This window comes from Aquarana catesbeiana, linkage group LG08 (assembly GCF_042186555.1).
Source record: "Aquarana catesbeiana isolate 2022-GZ linkage group LG08, ASM4218655v1, whole genome shotgun sequence".
Lineage (NCBI taxonomy): Eukaryota > Metazoa > Chordata > Amphibia > Anura > Ranidae > Aquarana > Aquarana catesbeiana.
This window is the reverse complement of record NC_133331.1, coordinates 285418764-285439044: the sequence shown is the minus strand read 5'-3', so window position 1 is coordinate 285439044 and position 20281 is coordinate 285418764. Positions and strand designations below refer to the sequence as shown.

General features: G+C 44.2%; 1 protein-coding gene across 3 annotated transcripts in view; it reads right to left on the bottom strand.

The window, feature by feature from the left end:
* The window catches only part of LOC141104572 (NACHT, LRR and PYD domains-containing protein 3-like), a 36179-nt gene that overhangs the window by 2789 nt on the left and 13109 nt on the right, over window positions 1–20281 (bottom strand). The window contains exons 5-11 of one of the 3 annotated variants that reach the window (XM_073594176.1): window positions 17741–19430; window positions 14920–15027; window positions 10494–10661; window positions 7797–7967; window positions 6541–6711; window positions 4365–4535; window positions 2453–2623 (exon numbers count right to left, since the gene is read on the bottom strand). In XM_073594176.1, coding sequence (XP_073450277.1) covers window positions 2453–2623; window positions 4365–4535; window positions 6541–6711; window positions 7797–7967; window positions 10494–10661; window positions 14920–15027; window positions 17741–19430 — 2650 coding nt within the window. The remainder of the gene's footprint in view (window positions 1–2452; window positions 2624–4364; window positions 4536–6540; window positions 6712–7796; window positions 7968–10493; window positions 10662–14919; window positions 15028–17740; window positions 19431–20281) is intronic. The other 2 variants (XM_073594177.1, XM_073594179.1) reach the window with 2 other exon arrangements.

Sequence of the window (20281 nt, the reverse complement as noted above, 5' to 3'; positions counted from 1 at the left end):
GTTTTGAACCTGTAAGAGCTGGCATCTTCATGATGATGTCATGCAAGGGACCGAGCAGGGAACAAAATAGAAGAGGATCTCAGCAGGACAACACTGAATCCGCTAGGCGGGTGAGTATCTTAACTGTGCAGGACCCACAACTACATAAGCAAGGGTTAAAAAAAATGTGCAGGGGGGGGAGATCCACTATCACAAGGGAGCTAATAGCATGTTACAGGTGACAGGTTTTTTTTTTTTCTTGTACAAAGGGTTTTATTGAACATAAGGATCACCAAAATAACACAGAAAAAAGGAAACATTGGTGGACACATCATGTATACATGTTTGTATAAACTTTAAGTGACAATAACATTAATCCGAGACACAAGAATTTTCAGAAGCTCCTGAGTGTTCAGGGGCGATCTTATGAGGTCAGCAAATTCTGATGGTGTGGTAACACGCTAGGTTTCACTTGCGTGTAGGTGTTTTTGCAGAGCTTTAGGTAGCATATGTGACGAGGGAAAATGTGAAACGTAATCTTACAGTAAGAAAACAAAAAAGAAAAAAAATATAAAGAAGAATAAAAAAGAACTGATAGACGTACCTAAAGAAAGGCAATATGTATTTGTAAACATTTTTTCATCATGTGTCCAGCCCCAGCAGGACTAAGCCTGCGGGCCGGAAGAACATAGAAAAGAGAAAGGAGATGTGAGAGGGGGGAAGATCGGAAGAAGAGTGAGATAGGTGTGTAGAATAGAGAAGAAGGGGAAAAAACAGAGAGAGATGGGTGAGAGGTGGGGGGAGTCCACGGGGTGGGGGGCTGGAGATATACTAGAGAGAGAGTAATGCTGGATCGAATCAGAAAGGGTGGGTATGTGCCACCCATGGTTGCCATGTCCGGTGGAATTTGTCATGCGTGTCTGATAACACGGCTGTCAGTTTCTCATTTACCATGATATCATTTACGCGGTTTTTAACTGCTTCGAAACTGAGAGCCGGAGTTTTCCAAGCTTTTGGTATAGTTAATTTAGTTGCAGTGAAAATATGGGATGCCAATTGGCGTTCTGGTCGCAGTAATTCTGTGATCGGTTTCCCCAAAATGGCCTCAAAAGGGTCCTTCTTTATATTGGTATTGAAGAGGTTTCAAAGAAGTGCGTAGACTCTGACCCACAGTCTGCATACCTTGGGGCACTTCCACCAAATGTGAGCCATTGTGCCCTCCTGAGAACACGCACGGAAACATAAGGAAGAATATGATGGGATAAAACTAATCTGGCCGGGGGTGTAATACCATTTATAAAGCACTTTATAAGCATTTTCCAAGAAGAGAACATTCTTGGAGCACTTGGGCAGTGCAACAGTCATGACCTGCCAATCCTCTGGGTCCAGTCTTTTCCCCAATTCCGCCCCCCCACTGGAGATGATGTGGTCTCAAGGGTGTTTTTTTGGAGCGTATTATGGCTGCGTATGTTAAAGAAATCAATCCCGAGGACTGGGGTCGTGATCTACAATTTTTTTTTTTTCAAGAGAAGATATCAGGGGCACGTTTCTGACCTTGTTAGAGTGGCTGTAAAGCCACCCAAATTACATCTACTACAGAGTTGGGAGAAAAAATGGACATAATCAGCTTGGAGGGTGGCTACATCTGTGACTTAGAGAGAGAGACATCAATGAACAATCACAGTAGCCCAAAGAAAAAGCATATTATCTCCAGAGGAAAAGAAGGCCGAATTTGCCATAAAGGTTGATGACATTTTTGTAAAATCTGTAGCTGTCAAGCACATAATGATGTGGAGGTAGGTGAGAAGAACCAGTGAGAGCTGCAGTGCACCAAGAAGATCAATAGTCTCGTAAGTGTCTCTTTCCTAGCAGATTTCAGAGGTAAATTTCTAGCATGTAGCTCTGCTCTTCTTTTTCAGGCAGAGATGATTGGCACTGTCCTAGTCTGGGATCCGGCTCGGGAGCCAGTGGCTGTAGCAGCAGTCAAGTAATCAGCTGGAAATATACAAGCTGTTCCCCCTAGCAGATGACACAGGCTCACCTGAGGTGCGGAGTCTAAGCACTAGCTGGTCTTCACCAGAGCTCCTGATGGTGGAGGTGGGTTTCACTGTGTGCTAATGCCAGGTCGTGGCCCTCTTAATTGCCCATTGTGGAAAGAGCAAGCGGAGTCAGGTAATGGATGAAACAGATAAGGAACAGCGAGAAGCGTAGTCAATGACCAAGCCAAAAGGTCATTAAGGATCTGGCAAATAGGAAGTGCAGAGACATGGCCTAAACCTAAAGAGTTCAAGGTTCACCAGAAACAAGATACAAGGCAAGGTTGTCCAAGGGACCTTGCAGGGAGCTGCCCAGCATCTCATCATTGTTGTGGCACAACAAGACACCAGGTCCCAGGTTCAAATCCAGACCCTGACCAGCATTTTTATTTTTAATGACAGAATCATTTTAATATAAACAATGATACCGTTCTTACAACAGTTCCTGCAGAATACAGTCTGGGTGTCCAAGTGCTTCACATAGAGATTCTATTCCAGAGTCACTCAGGTGATTCAAAGTCAGGTCTAGTTTGATGAGAGACTGGTTTGTAGTAATAACAGACCGAATGTCTTCACAACGATATGATGTCAGGCCACAAGACTCCAGTCTGCAGAAAGATGGTAATAAGCACTTAAAATGTTGTTGGGATAATATGTTGTGAAAACTTTTCTTGACATCTGCAGAATGCATGTCCAAAACCAGCACTGGAGTTTATTTCAGAGACTTATGATAGGTTATGATATATCATTTATAGTGTAATTCTTGCCTCTTCTAGAGCAGGTTTCATGGAATTTTGTGTTCCTCCAGAGGTTGCTAGGGGTTTATTTACTGTATTTATTGGCGTATAACATGCACTTTTTCACCCTGGAAATCAGGTGCAAATAGTGTGTGCATGTCATACGCCGATACTGCAATTTGGGCTGCATAGGAGGGAACGGGCAGAGGGCAGGATGAGCGCCGTCAGATTACATACAGGGAGAATCTCCTGTTTACTCAGCGGCCTCTGTAATAGGAAGTCCCATCTCCTGGGCCGGCACTGGACCACTGTTCTGTCTATCATAGAAGCCGGTCCAGGAGGCAGGACTTTGTATTAAAGAGGCCGCTGAGTAAACAGGAGATTCTCGCTGTATGTAATCTGATGGCGCTAGTCCCACCCCCCTCCCTGTCCCCTCCGAGGCAGCAGTAATCTGAGGTGAGGCCGCAGATTGGCATTGATCAGGCTGCATTCATGGCAATGGTGAGGCTGCATATGGGCATTGATCAGGCTGCAGATGGGCAATGGTGAGGCTGCGTTGATGCGCACTGACCCTTATTTTGCTTCAAAGTTATTTATGTAAAATTTTAGTTTTTTTCCAGAAACTTCCCCCCTAAAATGAAGGTGCATGTTATACACCTGTGCTTGTTATATGCCGATAAATACGGTATTTATCACAGGTTCTCATATGGCAAGGTCAATTTATGCAGCGCTTTACATTTTTATTATACATTCACATCAGTCAGGCTTACCTATAGGTACTGTAAATATCTCCTAAACATGTACCATTTAGGAGATATTTAGTGTATATGCATACCTCCCAACTTTTTGAGATGGGAATGAGGGACACTTATCAGCAAAAGTATGCAGGCTTAGGACACACCCCTTGCCATGCACCCTTAAAGGGGAATTGTACATAAAACAAGATTGGGTAAACCCACAAGTGCTTTTTTACCACTACTATTCCTTTATATTGGCTTTTTAAATTTACAAATGCAGAAATTTAGAAATCAGATTAAAGGTTTACCGCTGGAAAACACTTTTCGATAGATAAAAAGTGCATTTTATATACATCTATATAGATCAGACCAAAATGAGGGACAAATGAGGAGGAATGAGGGACAGAGGGACATTGCTCCAAATCAAGGACAGTCCCTCGAAATCAGGGACAGTTGGGAGCTATGTATATGCAGCCGGTGACGTCACTGGGGCATGCTTCTGGAGAAGAAAAAGCGGAGTGGTTTACTACCCCTTTAACCGCAGGGTGTTACCGCCCCTAACTTTACTTGTGAGCGAGCCCTATGGGCTCAAATGCAACTAAGGACTCACTCATAAGTGCAGCAGGCACTGCTGCTCCTCTGAAAAGCAATCCGTGTGTTTGACGAGCGATATGTTGCCTCATCACCACCTGATTTAAACCCATAATTGCTGTGCAATGCAGGCGATTGCGACAGGGCCGTACGGCGATTAGAGGTTTAAATCAGATGTGATGAGGCGACACTGTGCCCGGTGATCTTTGACTTCTCCCATGTTATTCAGGTAGATCTCCACCCCTTTAAGGTTGCCTACCCCTGGTCTATAGTATAATTCTCACCTCAACTCCTGAAAGGTACAACCTGGATGTTTGAGTCCATCACACAGAAGCTTTATTCCAGCGTTCCCCAAGGTATTTCCTTTTAACAGAAGCTTGTTCAGAGTTCGATTGGTAATAAGAACGGAGCGAAGATCATCACAGCAAGACGATGTTAGGCCACAGTACATCAACCTCCAGAATAAAGAAAATGATTTGTGTTTACAATCACATGTTCTAACCTCTGAAATCCACAGAAGAAAAGTGCATTTTCCAAAGATACATGTGATGTGTCCTAGGTTTACCACTTAAGGACCGGGCTTCTTTCTGAGATTTGTTGTTTACAACTTAAAAACATTTTTTTTTTTTGCTAGAAAATTACTTAGAACCCCCAAACATTGTAAATTTTTTTTGTTCTAACACCCTAGAATAAAATGGCGGTCATTGCAATACTTTCTGTCACACCGTATTTGTGCAGAGGTCTTACAAGCCAATTTTTTTAGAAAAAAGACACTTTTTTTTATTAAAAAATAAGACAACAGTAAAGTTAGCCCAATTTTTTTATATTGTGAAAGATAATGTTACGCCGAGTAAATTGATACCCAACATGTCACGCTTCAAAATTGCGCCCGCTCGTGGAATGGCGACAAACTTTTACCCTTAAAAATCTCCATAGGCGAAGTTTAAAAATTCTACAGGTTGCATGTTTTGAGTTACAGAGGAGGTCTATAGCTAGAATTATTGCTCTCGCTCTAACGATCGCGGTGATACCTCACATGTGTGGTTTGAACACCGTTTTCATATGCGGGCGTTACTCACGTATGCGTTCACTTCTGCAAGCGGAACGGGGCGCGTTTAAAACATTTTTTTTCTACTTATTTTATTTACCTTTTATTTTTTATTTTTACACTGTTTTTTTTTTTTTTTTTTTAAATTGTCACTTTTATTCCTATTACAAGGAATGTAAACATCCCTTGTAGTAGAAAAAAGCATGACAGGACCTCTCAAATATGAGATCTGGGGTCAAAAAGACCTCAGATCTCATATTTACACTAAAATGCAATAAAAGAAAAGAAAAAAAATATTCATTTAAAAAAATCATTAAGCCCCCGTTCACACCTATGCGAATTAGATGCGGCTTACACCGCATCCAATTTGCAGGACATTTTAAAATACAATCATATAAATGCATCTGGTTCATATATGTGCGTTGCATTCGCACTGCGCATTGCACAAAAAACGTGTGCGTTTTCTGGGCATTGCTGTGCGAATTACAAGCCCATTATCTTCTATGGGAACGCATCTGATTCGCAGATGCATTGCGTTCTGAACATGGATTTTCTCCTCCTTATTACACCTCCCCCTCTCCCCCATCCCTGCTCACTAATCCGCAGCTAAAACGCAGAAGAACCTCTGAACAACTGATTTTTATCTTCTCAGTGAAACCTGAGCTTCAATTCACACTGCACATGTGTGAACCCAGGCTTAAAAAAAATGGCCCTTTAAGAGCTGTGGGCGGAAGTGACGTTTTGACGTCGCTTCCGCCCAGCAATTGTATGGAGAAGGTGGGGGCCATCTTCCCCTCACTCGTCTCCATACCTGACAGGAGACAGGACGCGATCGCCTCCGCCGCTGCCGACGGCTCCGGTAAGCGGCAGAGGGCACCAGATCGCAGCGGGAGGGGGGGCCCTCTCCCGCCATCGATAAAAGTGATCTCGCGGTGAATCCGCTGCAGAGACCACTTTTATCTTGTAACGGACCGCCCGCTGAAGAAGAGGATACCGGGGTTATGGCAGCTAGCTGCTGCCATAACAACAATATCCTCCTTCAAACAGCCGACGTAAAACTGCGGCGGGAGGTCCGTAAGTGGTTAAAAAGAGGAAACAAACTAGAAACACCTATAAATTAAGAAAGTGAACAGGTATCCATTAGAACTAGGGATGCACCGATAGCGGTATTGGTATCGGTGCCGAATCCAAGCATTTGCGCAAGTATCGGTACTCGCACAAATGCTCCCGATACTGAAACCAATACTTTGCAATTTGCGTCAATACAAAATAATTAGGCACAAATCACACTGCTAAGAATTACATGCTAGTTTTTTTTAATGTTAAAACTCACTGTACATAGCTGGCTAAATGCAATATCCAATATCTACATAGGTGTCCCTTCATAACAAGATATAGTTTGTACTTCTCACTTCAACTCTTGCAGGGCACATTCAGGATGTTGGAGCCCCTGGCACAGATGTTTTACTCCAGAATCCTGCAGGTCATTTGATGATAAGTCAATGGATTTCAAAGATCGGCTTGCAGTAATAATGTTGGCAAGATCTTCACAGTAGGATGGGAGGAAATGACATGCCTCAAATCTGAAGGGGAATGAATTAGCTTTCTTAGACATCACTAAAATTTACAGATATTCCTAACAATAATAAGAAATCATATGGGGACGAGCATAGAGGAATGTAAACAGAAAAAGGATTGAGGCCTGGTTCCCACGCTGTTTTTTTGTTTTTTGGCGTAGGGTTCCCTTTTAAAATCCATATTAGCATAGGACTATTTTTTAATGCTGGTGTTCTGTCAAAACAGCCAACTAATCGAAATCTGCAACCACGTCACTTCTGGTTACTCTCCAGCAGTAGTAATTGGACATTTCGACAAGTTGGCTGTTTTCACAGACCAGCGGCTAAGGAGGGAAAAAGTTGTTAACAGCCATGTTGTTGGTTACTAGCAGGTGGACTAACAGTGTCCACTGATTATATAGTGTACTGTAAGAGTCACCAGAAATGACGTAATTGGAGATTTTGACAGGTTGGAGTTTTCGACAAAACGCCGGCATAGTTTTATTTACATTCAGCTGTCAGCAGGAAATCCTGCTGACAGCTAATGAGTCATCGGTTGTTAAGGACGTGGTGGCCCCTCGCTTCTTAACAACCAAACCCATCAAAAACGCGTTTTCAAAATGCGCGGGAAAACTCCATCAAACGCAACCGCATAGATGTGAACCTAGCCTGAAGGACAAAGGAAGGAAGGAAAAAAAAAAAACGCAGCAAAACAAGGGTTTAAGGGTTTAAGTTCCATTCACATATGCGTGTTGTGGGAACGCGTGAAAAACAGGTGTCACATACAGTATGCAGTGCCATTAATTTGTAATGGCATCCCAAATGTGGAAAAATGTTCGACAAACACAGTGAAACACACACACAAAGTTCAATGAAATCCACGGGCTGCCTTATGCGTGTCTCGTGAAAAAAAAAAAACATGTTTCAAAAAAGCTAGGTGTGAATAGGGCCTAAATGTAGATAAAAACAGTTATATAGTCACTTTTTAAAAAGAGTGATGGGATATAACATCAATATAGATATTTGTATAATTCACATCTTAGCTCCTGAATGTCTAAGATCCTCATGTGGGCATTTTACTTCAGCCTACTTTCGATCAGTATAAGTCTCACCTCAGATCCTCTACGGTACAACCTGGATGTCTAAGTCCCTCACACAGAACTTTTAATCCAAAGTCATCTAGTGTGTTCTTGGACAGATCCAGCATGGTCAGAGTTCGGTTTGTAGTAATAAAAGAGCAGAGGTCAGCGCAACAGTTTGATGTCAAACCACAGTCTTGCAGTCTAAGGACATATGAAGAATTTTATATTGTCATAACCTCTCTCTAGTAAAAAGAAAATTAACAAACATCTTACAATTTTTTGTTGGATTCAATTGCAAACTTTGATTAATAAAACACATTGAACATAAAGTTAGGCCTCTTTCACATGGACGATCCGTATGTCCGCTTTTCATCCTTCCGCATTCATCCCTACGGAGCATCGGATGTCAGCGGTGAAATGTCCGCTGACATCCCACCCGCTCTGATTGGAAAAATGTAACGGAGGAAAAACCTACTTTTCCATCCGTTTTCAGGTCGGATCAGGTGACGACGGACACTACGGTCCGTCATCATCCGATCCCCCCATAGGGGAGAGCGGCGCTCTGACAGGTCCGTCGCTGCACAGTGTGCAGCGATGCACCTGTCATCTTCCTGCTCAGCGGGGATCGGCGGAGCGATCCCCGCTGAGCCAGCGGATGTTCACGGGGCGGATCATCACTGATCCGCCCCGTGAGAGAGAGGCCTAAAAAACATATAATAAACTTTGTGATGATGAGTGACTATATATATATAAGTGCAGCTTTGTTCCAGGTTATTATATATTATCGAAAACCAAACATACAGTGTTGCCACCTCCTCTCCCTAATTAAAGTGATTTTAAAGGATCGTTTTTTGTTTTTTTAAATAACAAACATGTCATACTTACCTCCACTGCGGAGCTCGTTTTGCACAGAGTGGCCCCGAACATCCTCTTCTGGGTTCCCCGGTGGCTCTCGCGGCTCCTCCCCGTATCAGATAATCCCCTAGGAGAAGCGCTCTGCTGAGGGACTTACCTTGCGGGCACGCTCCCAAGTCCACCATTTGCATCCACAAACAAGAATGCCCCCCGCGCCATTGGATTTGATTGACAGCAGCGGGAGCCAATGGCTGCACTGCTATCAATCTAGCCAATCAGGACACGAGACACTGGCTAGAGCTGGTGTGCTCGTCCCCGGCGCGAGAAAAAGAGGGTTCAGGTAAGTAAAATGGGGGCACTGGGGGGCTGCTGCACTGCAAGAGGTTTTTCACCTCAATGCATAGAATGCATTGAGGTGAAAAACCATGAAGTTTTACAAACCCCTTTAAACTGAGTGAATGCACCGGTGCTCAGGCTGTCGGCCACTGTGAACCCTGTAGAGACTGAATCTTGATAGAATGGCGGCACTTTGATAAAAAGAAATGAACCTTTATTTAAGAAGAACAAAGCATTAAAGCCACACAAAGGGACAACGCGTTTTGTCTGCTAGGCCCAATGGTCAAAACGCGTTAGCCCATTGTGTGGATTTTTTATGTGCTTCTTAAATAAAGGCTATTCTATCAAGATATTATAAATTATTTTTCATATAATTCTCACTCCAGGTCCTGCAGCATACAACCCACATGAGGGACTTGGCTCAAATATTTATTCCCATATCCTGTAGATTATTATCTCATTGATAATATAATTCTCACTTCAGCCCTTGCAAAATACAGCCCAGATTCTGAGCCCTGTACACAGAATTATAATTGTTGCCTCTTAACAGTTTTATTTTCCAGGCCTGGACAGCCAATAAAATGTTGGGGCATTTGACACATACATTGGATTGACACATCCTACTGATCACCAGATCACCTTTAACCACTTCAGCTCTGGAAGAATCACCCCTCTTTATGACCAGGCAATTTTTTTGCGATACGGCACTGCATTACTTTGACAACTGAGCGACACTGTACCCAAATAAAATTTATGTCCTTTTTTCCCCACAAATAGAGCTTTCTTTTGGTGGTATTTGATCTCCTCTGTGGTTTTTATTTTTTGCGTTATAAACAAAAAGGTAGCAACAATTTTGAAAAAAAAAATATATAAATTTTTTTTTACTTTGCTTTAAAACACATGTGATATATTTATGGAATTTGTATTTAATTCTTTCTTTTTTACTAGTAATGGCAGCGATCAGCCCCTTAAAGTGGGATTGTGATATTGCGATGGACCATCGGACACTAACTGACACTTTTTTTGGGGACCAGTGACACTAATACAGTGATCAGTGCTAAAAATATGTACTAATGACACTGGCTGGGAAGGGGTTAACACCAGGGGTGATCCAAGGGTCAACTGTGTGCATGACCAGTGTTTTTTTTACAGTGTGGGAGGTGCTTTTACTAGGGAAAGGCATGGATCGGCATTTCTGCTTTGCAGGAACACAAGATCCATGCCTTCCCTACTGACAGAATGGCATTCTGCCTCTGTACCGAAAGATCGGCGGGTGCCAGCGGACATCAAGTCCGCAGTACCCGCCGATCGGAGTCACCGGCGGCGTGGATTCGCATCTGCAGGATCACATTTATATATGTGATCCTGCGCACAGCGGTCACCCAGTAGCAGTAAAACTGCTATAGGGCAGTCGCTAAGTGGTTAAAAGTTATTTCTTTCTTTCATGTCCAGGTCTATCCTGGGTATCCTTTGCATGCTCAGCATCACCACAGAGAGCCCTGCAGAATATTATTAGGTGATTAGTATAATTCTCACCTCAGTTCCTGCAGTACACAATCCTTATCTGTTAACCCCTTGCATAGAAGTTTTATTCCAGAGTCTTGCAGATAATTACGTGAGAGGCTCAGGCTGGCTAGAGACTTGTTTGCAATGACAGGACACAGATCGTCACAGCAATATGACTTCAGGCTACATTCATACAACCTGCAAAGTGATGGGGAAAGCAGTCAGTAACTAGAGGTACTTTTATGGAAACAAAAAATTGGTATAGGATAATAATGTTCCCATGTTGCATAAAAGCATAGGTGTGTGCAGGGGGTCTGCCTGGGCACACCCTAATCACTATGTGCGGTGCCGATTTCCCCTACTGCCTGTGCCCCCCTTCCCCCTTGTTGGTCCCCCAGTGCTGCCGGTGTCTTGTCGAATACAGTCCCCTATCATATAGTGTCCGCCCTGTACTGCGCAGGCGCAGTACGGAGGACAAACGAGATGCCTAAAGTCTCCTAAGTTTAACAGCTGATCATCAGCTGTACACGGCGCCTGCGATTTTATTCTCACCCTATGTCCAGGTTCATTCCCTACTATCCAAGTGGACATAGAGTTAGAATAAATAGATGCCGAGCGCAGCGAGGCTGTGCCCGAAGCGTGGCGAGCGAAGCGAGCCCGCGAGGGGCCCTCTTACACAGCCATCGCTAAGAAGTGCCCAAGCGCCGTGTACAGGTGATGGTCAGCTGATCAACTTCGGACACTTTCGGCATCTCCTTCTGCTCCGTACTGCGCAAGCGCTGCGCCTGCGCAGTACGGGGCGGACACTATCCGATAGGAGGACAGTTCTCGTCAGAACACCGGCTTCCCTCCTCTCCTCTTCCCCCGCCTGCTGCGAGGGGGATGTTTCAGGATAGAGAGTGGGGGGAGGGGCTAGTAAATACTGTATTTATCGGTGTATAACAGGCACCCCAAGTTTAGGAGGGAAGTTTAAGGAAAAAAACTTACATTTTAAATGCCCATCAATGCAGCCTTCTCAGTGTCCATCTGCAGCCTTGCCCAGTGTCCATCTGCAGCCTTACCTATCATTGCAGCCTTGCCCAGTGTCCATCTGCAGCCTTCCTCATCATTGCAGCCTTGCCCAATGTCCATCTGCAGCCTTGCCCAGTGTCCATCTGCAGCCTTCCCATCATTGCAGCCTTGCCCAGTGTCCATCCGCAGCCTTGCCCATCATTGGAGCATGATTTGTGCCCATCTGCACATCAGTCTTTCCCCTGCCGAGGAGGGAACGAGCACCCCCGAGATAGACAGAGCCAGATGTCCTGTGTATTTGGCTCCTCTCGGCTCGTCTAGCAGTCCCGTCCCAGTCCCGCCCAGTCCCGCCCCTTGGGCCGGCTCCTATGATGGACACAACACCAGTCCAATAGTGGGACGTAGTGCTAGGAGGCATGAGTGTGAGCGGAGGGGAGCCGAGCCTAGCCGAGTACACAGTACACTCGGCTCTGTCTATTTCGGCGGCGCTCGTTCCCTCCTTCCCCTCCGAGGCAGCAGTTCGGCGTATAACACAATTTTAAGGGGAAAAAAGTGTGTGTTATATGCCGATAAATACGGTATCCAATTTACCACCCCATTCCTTTTCTAAATGAACACAGTGAACACAGTTGCTCACTGTGTCCATTCATAACTGAAGCATAGTAAACTATGTTTACTATGCTTCAGTTTGTGAACAAACAACAAGCCGCTCAGCACAGAGCACTTCCCGTTCATTCACTGTCCCGTGCAGCTGAGGCTGCAGAGAAAGGCGTGTGTGTTTGAACTTTGGGGTGCACACCCTAATGCAATAGACTGCCCACACCTATGCATATAAAAATGGGTTTTGCCTTTTATAATTATGTTTGAATAGTTTCAGTACTATGAGGCCTAGTAAAATTAACCAGACTTACCAACAAAAACAGGGACTGTTAGTCGTTAAATCTCCATTGAGTATATCAGAATATTTCTTCATTTTTACCATAATGTGTTATGCAGACCAAATGGATTTACTGGATTAGTCCCAATTTGCCTTAGAGATTGCAAAATGGATGACTTTCAGGACCAGGCTCGGCAAAGCTGTTTAATCAAAGCTAATAAAATGTATGATCAATCCTCCTCCCCCCATTTTTAACATCCCCCCTTTTTTGTATCCCCTTTTTCCCCACGTCACATACTTGGTCAAGACCAAGCTAAAGAGAGGGCTTTCCCTTACATACCCTGTCCTGTTTATCCTGGAGATGGTGACAGGATATAACAGGGCACGAAGTGGCACAGGTGCCTTGTAGGAGATCCTGTCCGGACAAACCTTGCAGCAGGTCCCGAGCAGCAGGAGGACTGATGAGCAGTCCTATGTGAAGACACAGCAGCAGGTGCAGAACCATGGGCAGCCAGCAGGCGGATGTAGTATGCTCTAGCACAGGGGTCTCCAAACTATGGCCCTCCAGTTGTTCAGGAACTACAATTCCCATCATGCCTAGTCATGTCTGTGAATGTCAAGAGTTTTACAATGCCTCATGGGATGTGTAGTTCCGCAACTGCTGGAGGGCTGTAGTTTGTAGATCCCTGCTCTAGCAGATGCAGAGTCACTGAAGCAGCTGCAGAACAATAGTAAGGTTGCCACTTCATCCCTTTAAAAGCGAACACATATTTATTACACAGGTTCTGTGGCTGATTAAGTTGATAATTTAATTCACTTAGTGCCTTATCTGCATGAATTAACCTCTGAACCTGTATAATTAATAGGTGTTCAGTTTTAATGGGATGAGGTAACAACCCTAAACAGTAGGCAGCAAGCAGGCCAACAAGTAGGCAGATGCAGGATCTCGGGTGGTCAGGCAAGCAGGAGTCAGTATCAACCGGCAACAGAGGTGCACAATCAGGAACCCAACAGAGTTAGAACCAGGCTGGGGTTGGTATCGGGTGAGCAGCAAAGGTACCAAAACAGCAGACAGAAGACAGGGTCAGGTCACAAGCAAGAATCAGCAACGGGGTACCAGGAACAAATAGGGTCAAGACAAGCCAGGTAGTACAGGATCAGGTCACAAATGGTAGCTGACGACCACTCAGCAATCCTCTGGTCTCTGGAGCCACTTTAAATAGGCAAATAAGCGCCAAGTATTTGCGGTAATGTGCACGCGCGCAGGCACGTGCACGAGTTAGGGCATGTCTAGTGGTCACTCGAGAATTATTATGAGCATGTGCACATCTTTGCACATGACTGTGCATACAATTTCCCTGACATCTCCTTTTCGCTCTAGGTTTTCCCCCTCTCCCTCAACGCACCCCACTATTGTTTACATTTCTATAGTGGCCCCTCTGTAGGGGCAACAATGAGATTTTAAATGTATATATTTTGTGAAAATGGCTTAGACAAGGGAAAGGCTAACATGTCCTGGAACTGTTATGCTGCCTTAACCTATAAGCAATTCTTTGCCTAGTGGATTGTGTCACATCATATTCTGCTTTGGTATAACTGTGGCTGGGTTCAATTGTTGGACTGTTGTGTTGTCATGCCTTTATTCCTGTCTGCCTGTGAAAACTTAAATAAAGAATGTTAAAAAAAAAAAAAAATTAAAATGTATTATATCAACCTTTCCCACCTGCCTTTGGTCAAAAGATCCCAATTAAGTGGATTAAGTTAACCATCCTACATGTCTGTGTAATCCCCTGACTAACTTGACATAGTGAAGTGTCAGTGCTCTGGAAAGGGGTTCAAAATGTCCAGCTGGGATCCAACAGCATTGGACTTTTTTTGAAGAACATTTTTACAGCAGATCTGCTTTGCGGCCAGATCTGCTATGATAAGCAGTGTATAGCTCCTTGGAGCAACAGTCTTGCTGGCACCTCTATCTGTCTACCTGTCTGCTAGAAGAGATCCGTCTACACCTATCCTGGTTCACCTGGATAGTCTTTGGGAGAACCTGCCTGTACGTTTCTCTGTCATTCCATAGAGCCACATGCTCAGTCCCTTTCCAGCAAGCAGTAAAGCCTAGTACACACGAGTGTACGGCAGCCGGTCCTACAGAAGTTTGGCCAGCTGATGTTGAGGGGGCATGACCGAAAAAGATCTGCCGATCGACATCCGAACATTGGCTGAGAGCTCTGACCGGTGTTTATTCCCGGGGGGGGGGAGCAGTCCCCCCTGCCAGAAAACACTACTCATCACTCTCAGCCATTGGCTTAGAGGGCTGATCGGAAGCTGTTAGGCAGACCTTTTTTGAACAACTGGACCAGCAACCATACACATGGGGGGAATGTTGGACGGTCTTCATTGAACCAGCCGATGCTGCCCAATATTCGGCCCGTGTATACTAGGTTTTCCCAACTTCTTCCGTTTTTTACACACGAATAGTGTGTACCAGACTTAACTGTAGGAGAAATTCTGAAAGTGTGCTCCTACTTCTACATCTGCAAGTTGTGGACAATGACTCTTAAGCGTACGTACTGTAGTCCCCGAATTCCACATTGAGAATTAAATAAACCTGAAAGACTGGAGTTGGTATAAGGCAACTTTTCATCACCTTCATTGCCCAGAATAAAGCAGTGTCTAAATCTAAAAAGAATGAGAAGGAAATTAATGCTTATTGAACTTATTGAAATGATGTTATAAGACATTGTGACAGAGTCCAAATTAAAATAGATTACCGTATCACAAAAAAAAAAAAAAAATACATTGCAGTATCACACAATTTCATTAGGGTACTTTTTACCTTTCTAAATGGTTATTTAGTGTAGTGCCCTTCTAGTTAGGTTGCTCTGTAAATATCATTTTTGGCTCCACTGTAGTGAGTGGAGTGATTGTTGATTGTTTTTGTCTGATCTAGGTTCTTGAGCTGAGAATTTGAGTGCTTCCCCCATGCCTCTGGAAGAAGATCCCGGGGCATAGTGAGGGAGATTCAAATTATCAGTTGAATATTTATCATACCCCAGCCAATCCCTGGAAGGAGGCATCCAAAAAGTGCTGTGCAAACTGTTGGCACCATATATTATATATATATTATAAATCCTGTATAATAATAATGTGCAGGAGGCCCGAGTAGATTGTTCTTTCCTCTCGAAGGAGGGTTCCAGTCTCCTGAGGGGCTGCTGCCCAGCAAGGCAAGGCAAATCATTTGCGCGCCCTAACCCTAACTTATTTACAGCAGAGCGGCCAGCTAATAACCCTGAAGCAACACCATTACGTCAGGGTTATACTGTAGGCTGGCTGGCTGGAAAGAATGACAATAAAAACCTGTTATGAGGGAAACTCATTGTTATGCTGATTGCCCTCTCACTCTTTAGAAATCCCCCCACCACACGCTTTTCACAGTTCTCACCTCTTCACACCTTCCTTTGTGCACTGGTGCGCAGTCATGTTGGAACAGGAAGGGGCCATCCCCAAACTGTTCCCACAAAGTTGGGAGCATGAAATTGTCCAAAATGTCTTGGTATGCCGACGCTGGGATTGTAAAGGTTTGTTGTTTTAAAAAAAACAAACATGTCATACTTACCTCCTCTGTGCAAGGATTTTGCATAGAGGGGCCCTGATCCTCCTCTTCTGTGGTCCCCGAGTGGCGCTCCTGCCTCCTCCTCTTCTCGAATGCCCCCTTGGAGACCCACTCGTGCGGGCGCTTCCGAGTCCTGCTGCTGCGTCTATTGACACAGACAGCAGGACTTGGCCCCACCCTGGCTCCCGTGTCACTGGCTTTGATTGACAGCAGCGATAGCCAATTCTCCTGCTGCTATCAATCCAGCCAGTGAGGACCCGAGACAGCAGCTGGAGCTGCTCTGCTCATCCCTGTAGCTGGAATGATCGGGTTCAGGTAAGTAAAATGGGGGCTCTGGGGGGCTGCTGCACTACAAAAGGTTTTTCACCTTAATGCATATAATGCATTAAGGTGAAAAACCTTGAGGGTTTACAACCCCTTTAAGTGTTCCCTTCATTGGAACTAAGGGGCCAGCCCCAACCCCTGAAAAACGACCCCACACCATAATCCCCCCTCCACCAAATGATTTCGACAGTGCACAAAGCAAGGACCATAAAGACATGGATGAGCGAGTTTGGGGTGGAGGAACTTGCCTGGCCTGCACAGAGTCCTGACCTCAACCCAATAGAACACCTTTGGGATGAATTAGAGAGGAGACTGCAAGCCAGACCTTCTCGTCCAACATCAGTACCTAAACTTGCTTCTGGAAGAATGGTCAAACATTCCCATAGACACACTCCTAAACCTTGTGGACAGCCTTCCCAGAAGAGTTGAGGCTGTTATAGCTGCAAAGAGTGGACCAATTCAATATTAAACCCTACAGACTAATGCCCTGTACAAACGGTCGGACATTGATCGGACATTCCGACAACAAAATCCATGTATTTTTTCCGATGGATGTTGGCTCAAACTTGTCTTGCATACACACGGTCACACAAAGTTGTCGGAAAATCCGATCGTTCTGAACGCGGTGACGTAAAACACGTACGTCGGGACTATAAACGGGGCAGTAGCCAATAGCTTTCGTCTCTTAATTTATTCTGAGCATGCGTGGCACTTTGTGCGTCGGATTTCGGAATTTCCGACAACGGATTTTGTTGTTGGAAAATTTTATAGCAAGCTCTCAAACTTTGTGTGTCGGAAATTCCGATGGAAAATGTGTGATGGAGCCTACACAGGGTCGGAATTTCCGACAACAAGGTCCTATCACACATTTCCGACCGTGTGTACAGGGCATAAGACTGGAATGCCATTAAAGTTCATGTGTGTGTGTAAAAGCAGGTGTCCCAATACTTTTGGTAATATAGTGTACATGCTGTCACTTGGAGTTTTGAATGTAAGTGCATTACTGGATTAAAAAGTGTTTGGTTTTAAAGTACCACACCATGAGGAGGCTGTTTCCTTTTGTTTTATGCATATGATGACCTGATGAGTCTATAAGCATTTGCTGTAACATCGGATCGTGGATGATGCCCCACAGGACGCCATTGTGCTTTGATCTTGCCTGGTTCCTTATATACAAACTGCGCTGTTTGGCTGTTTAGCCATTGATTTCTGGTAAGGGTCTGCGTGAGTGGTGTGAAGGTGCTGGTAGAGGTATCTCTTCATCTACTCCATAATACACAACTATTGCTACACTTTGGGATTATGGACTGTAATATCTCTTTATGAACGATTATCTACCTATTGATCTTGTTGTCTATTTCCTTTGGACATTAATGAAAGCTTTAAAGCTGTATGTTTATTTTTAAAGGGATAATGCTGCATTTTACATTCTTTATAATAAGGACACACACTTACCGAACATGTGAACACTTGTGAAGAGCTGAAGACAAAAGGACCCGTGTTTCGGGGCCTATTTTGCAGTTAATAAAAAAAATTTGGTGCTCGCTTCTGCTGTTCTTTAAACAGTAAGACAAAGCCCTGTAGTCAAAGGTACGTCCCGGATTGACAACTTTTATATCTGGAAAGTGAGCCATTAACCGTCCGATTAAATCCTCGTCCTGAGTCTCGTATAAGTACTTGAAACTCACTCTGTGATGGTTCTTTATCAGCCAATCCACCATCACAGAATTTTCCCTAAAGGAAAATTGATCGTAGCCCAGAAATTTCCCCATTTCTTTTTGTTGTTTTTCACTGAAAAGGCCAAACAGGAACTGTATTGTTAATTGTAAGTGTGACTTGTGTTTCCCTTCTTCCAGAAGCTTCTTTATTGGGGCATTTTTTGCAGAGGCCATAGAAATGATTTTGGTTTTATTTCCCACCACATAGTACAGGGCAGCAAAGAACTCTTGGACAGTCAGATGGATGAAACTGTAACAGGTTTGAGTTTCAACGTCTCTTTGAAAAATGTTTTCATTTAGAAAGACTGACTCAATGTCTTTTATTGAGAGTTCGTATCTTTGGAGGTCATCTTCCCCGAACAGGATTTTCTGACTCCAGACACCTTCGTTGGCTAACGTGCAAATTTTCCTAACACATTTAATGAGTGGTTGGTTGGAATTCCTACAGTGATATTTAATTAAACTCTTCAGGTATAGCAGGTAGATCGACGTGCTGGTTTTACAATCGATTTCTCTTTGTCTCTCTGACATCTGTTGTTTTATTACCGTGCATACAATCCAGCAAGTAATCGGGATGGCACACATGGTAAAGAGGGCATCATTGTCCTTCACAATACTGAGAGCAAACTCGGCTTCTTCTTTTGTTGGAAAGAAACCATAGAAAAATTGCTCACGGTCACTTCCCAGGAACCCCAGAATTTCAACATGTCGGGGAGAGAGAAAAAGTTTGCTTAGTTGTTCCAGTGAGGATGGCCTTGTGGTGATGATTAGGGAGGCTCCCTGAAGACAGGATTGTCTGAAGATACTATTTAACAGGATTTCCTTACTGGTCTCCTGAAAAGGATCTTCGTAAACCTCTGTATCGCTAACTGAAGTCCATCTCAACTCATCAAATCCATCCACAAGGAAAAGTAGTTTTGGAGGATCACCTAGGATTGACTTGAGAAGGTCTCTTTCACAACTGATTTGGCATAATTTACGTACAAGTCCAGCTAGGCTTATGTCTCCACTCAGGGTGTTAAGCTCCCTACAGCTCATGTAAAAAATGAAATTAAATTTGTCTTGGTAAAAAGTCCCATTGGCCCAGTCCAGAATGATTTTCCGGGAGGTCATGGTTTTTCCAACCCCGGCAGGTCCTTGCAGCACAACAATTTTGGGGACTATGCCATTTTCATCTGGATCGAACAGCCTATCAATGGTGATGGGGGAATATTGACTTGAAGACCGTTCATCCATAATCTCTAGATGTCTTTGGCCCAGGCTTATGATTTCATGTTCTCTCTCCTTTATATTACGCTGTTTCTTTATTATCAATAGTTTGGTGTACCTCTTATCAAGATGGACAGTCTCTCCTAGGCAGGCATTTCCATCTCTATGAATCTGATATCTTTCCTTCATTAAAGTCATATACCTTTTTCTGAAATCTGCTGAAGACCGAAAAAATAAGAAGGAATGATCAAACATCTGTAATCGTTAACAGCAACAGTATAAAGCCTGTGTAGAAGGCTTTTATCTACATCAGAACAAGAAATGCACCTAAATAATGTAAGCAACCTCTCAAACTAATATCAAAAGAAAATCACATTTGTCAATTGACAAGCCCAAAGCCCATTCACACAGGCCTTTCTTATGCATAATAAATATCTCGTAGAGAATAGTGTTGATATTTTTGGCTTCTGGTAATAAAAGCTAATTATAAAGAAAAGTAGCTAGTACAGTCAAGATTATCCAACATGTAAAGTTTGTGGATTAATAGGAGGTGTTCCTTGGACCCTGTAGTATACCCAACGTGATAGAATACCAGGATGCGACCATGGCTAAGAAATTACCTTTGCCAAGATATGACCATGACCTACAGATTCTTTGGTGTTCTTCTAGACCACATGTGTCAAACACAAGACTCGCAGTCCAAATCCAGCCCACCAGGCCATTTCATGTGGCCCTCACACCTCTCCTGCAGCTGTGGCACCCCCCTCATCTTGTCCCCACCTTGTCTCAGCAGCCAGCAGCAGAGAGGAGGACAGACCTCCTCCACCAGATCCTGCGCTTCTCTGTGCAGCCACAGAGAGGCTCATCTCTGCCCCCTGTCTCAGCAGTAGAAAGGAGGACAGAATTACTCCTACAGATCAGCAGCAGAACCCCCTTGCCTTCCCTGGTCTCAGTATTCAGCAGACCTTGGTAGCCGACTCCAGCCCTCCTCTGGTCCTCTTCCAGACCCTTCCATTTCCACTTCCCATCTCTGCCCTCAGCTTCTCCCCAGTACTAGCACAAGGTAAGT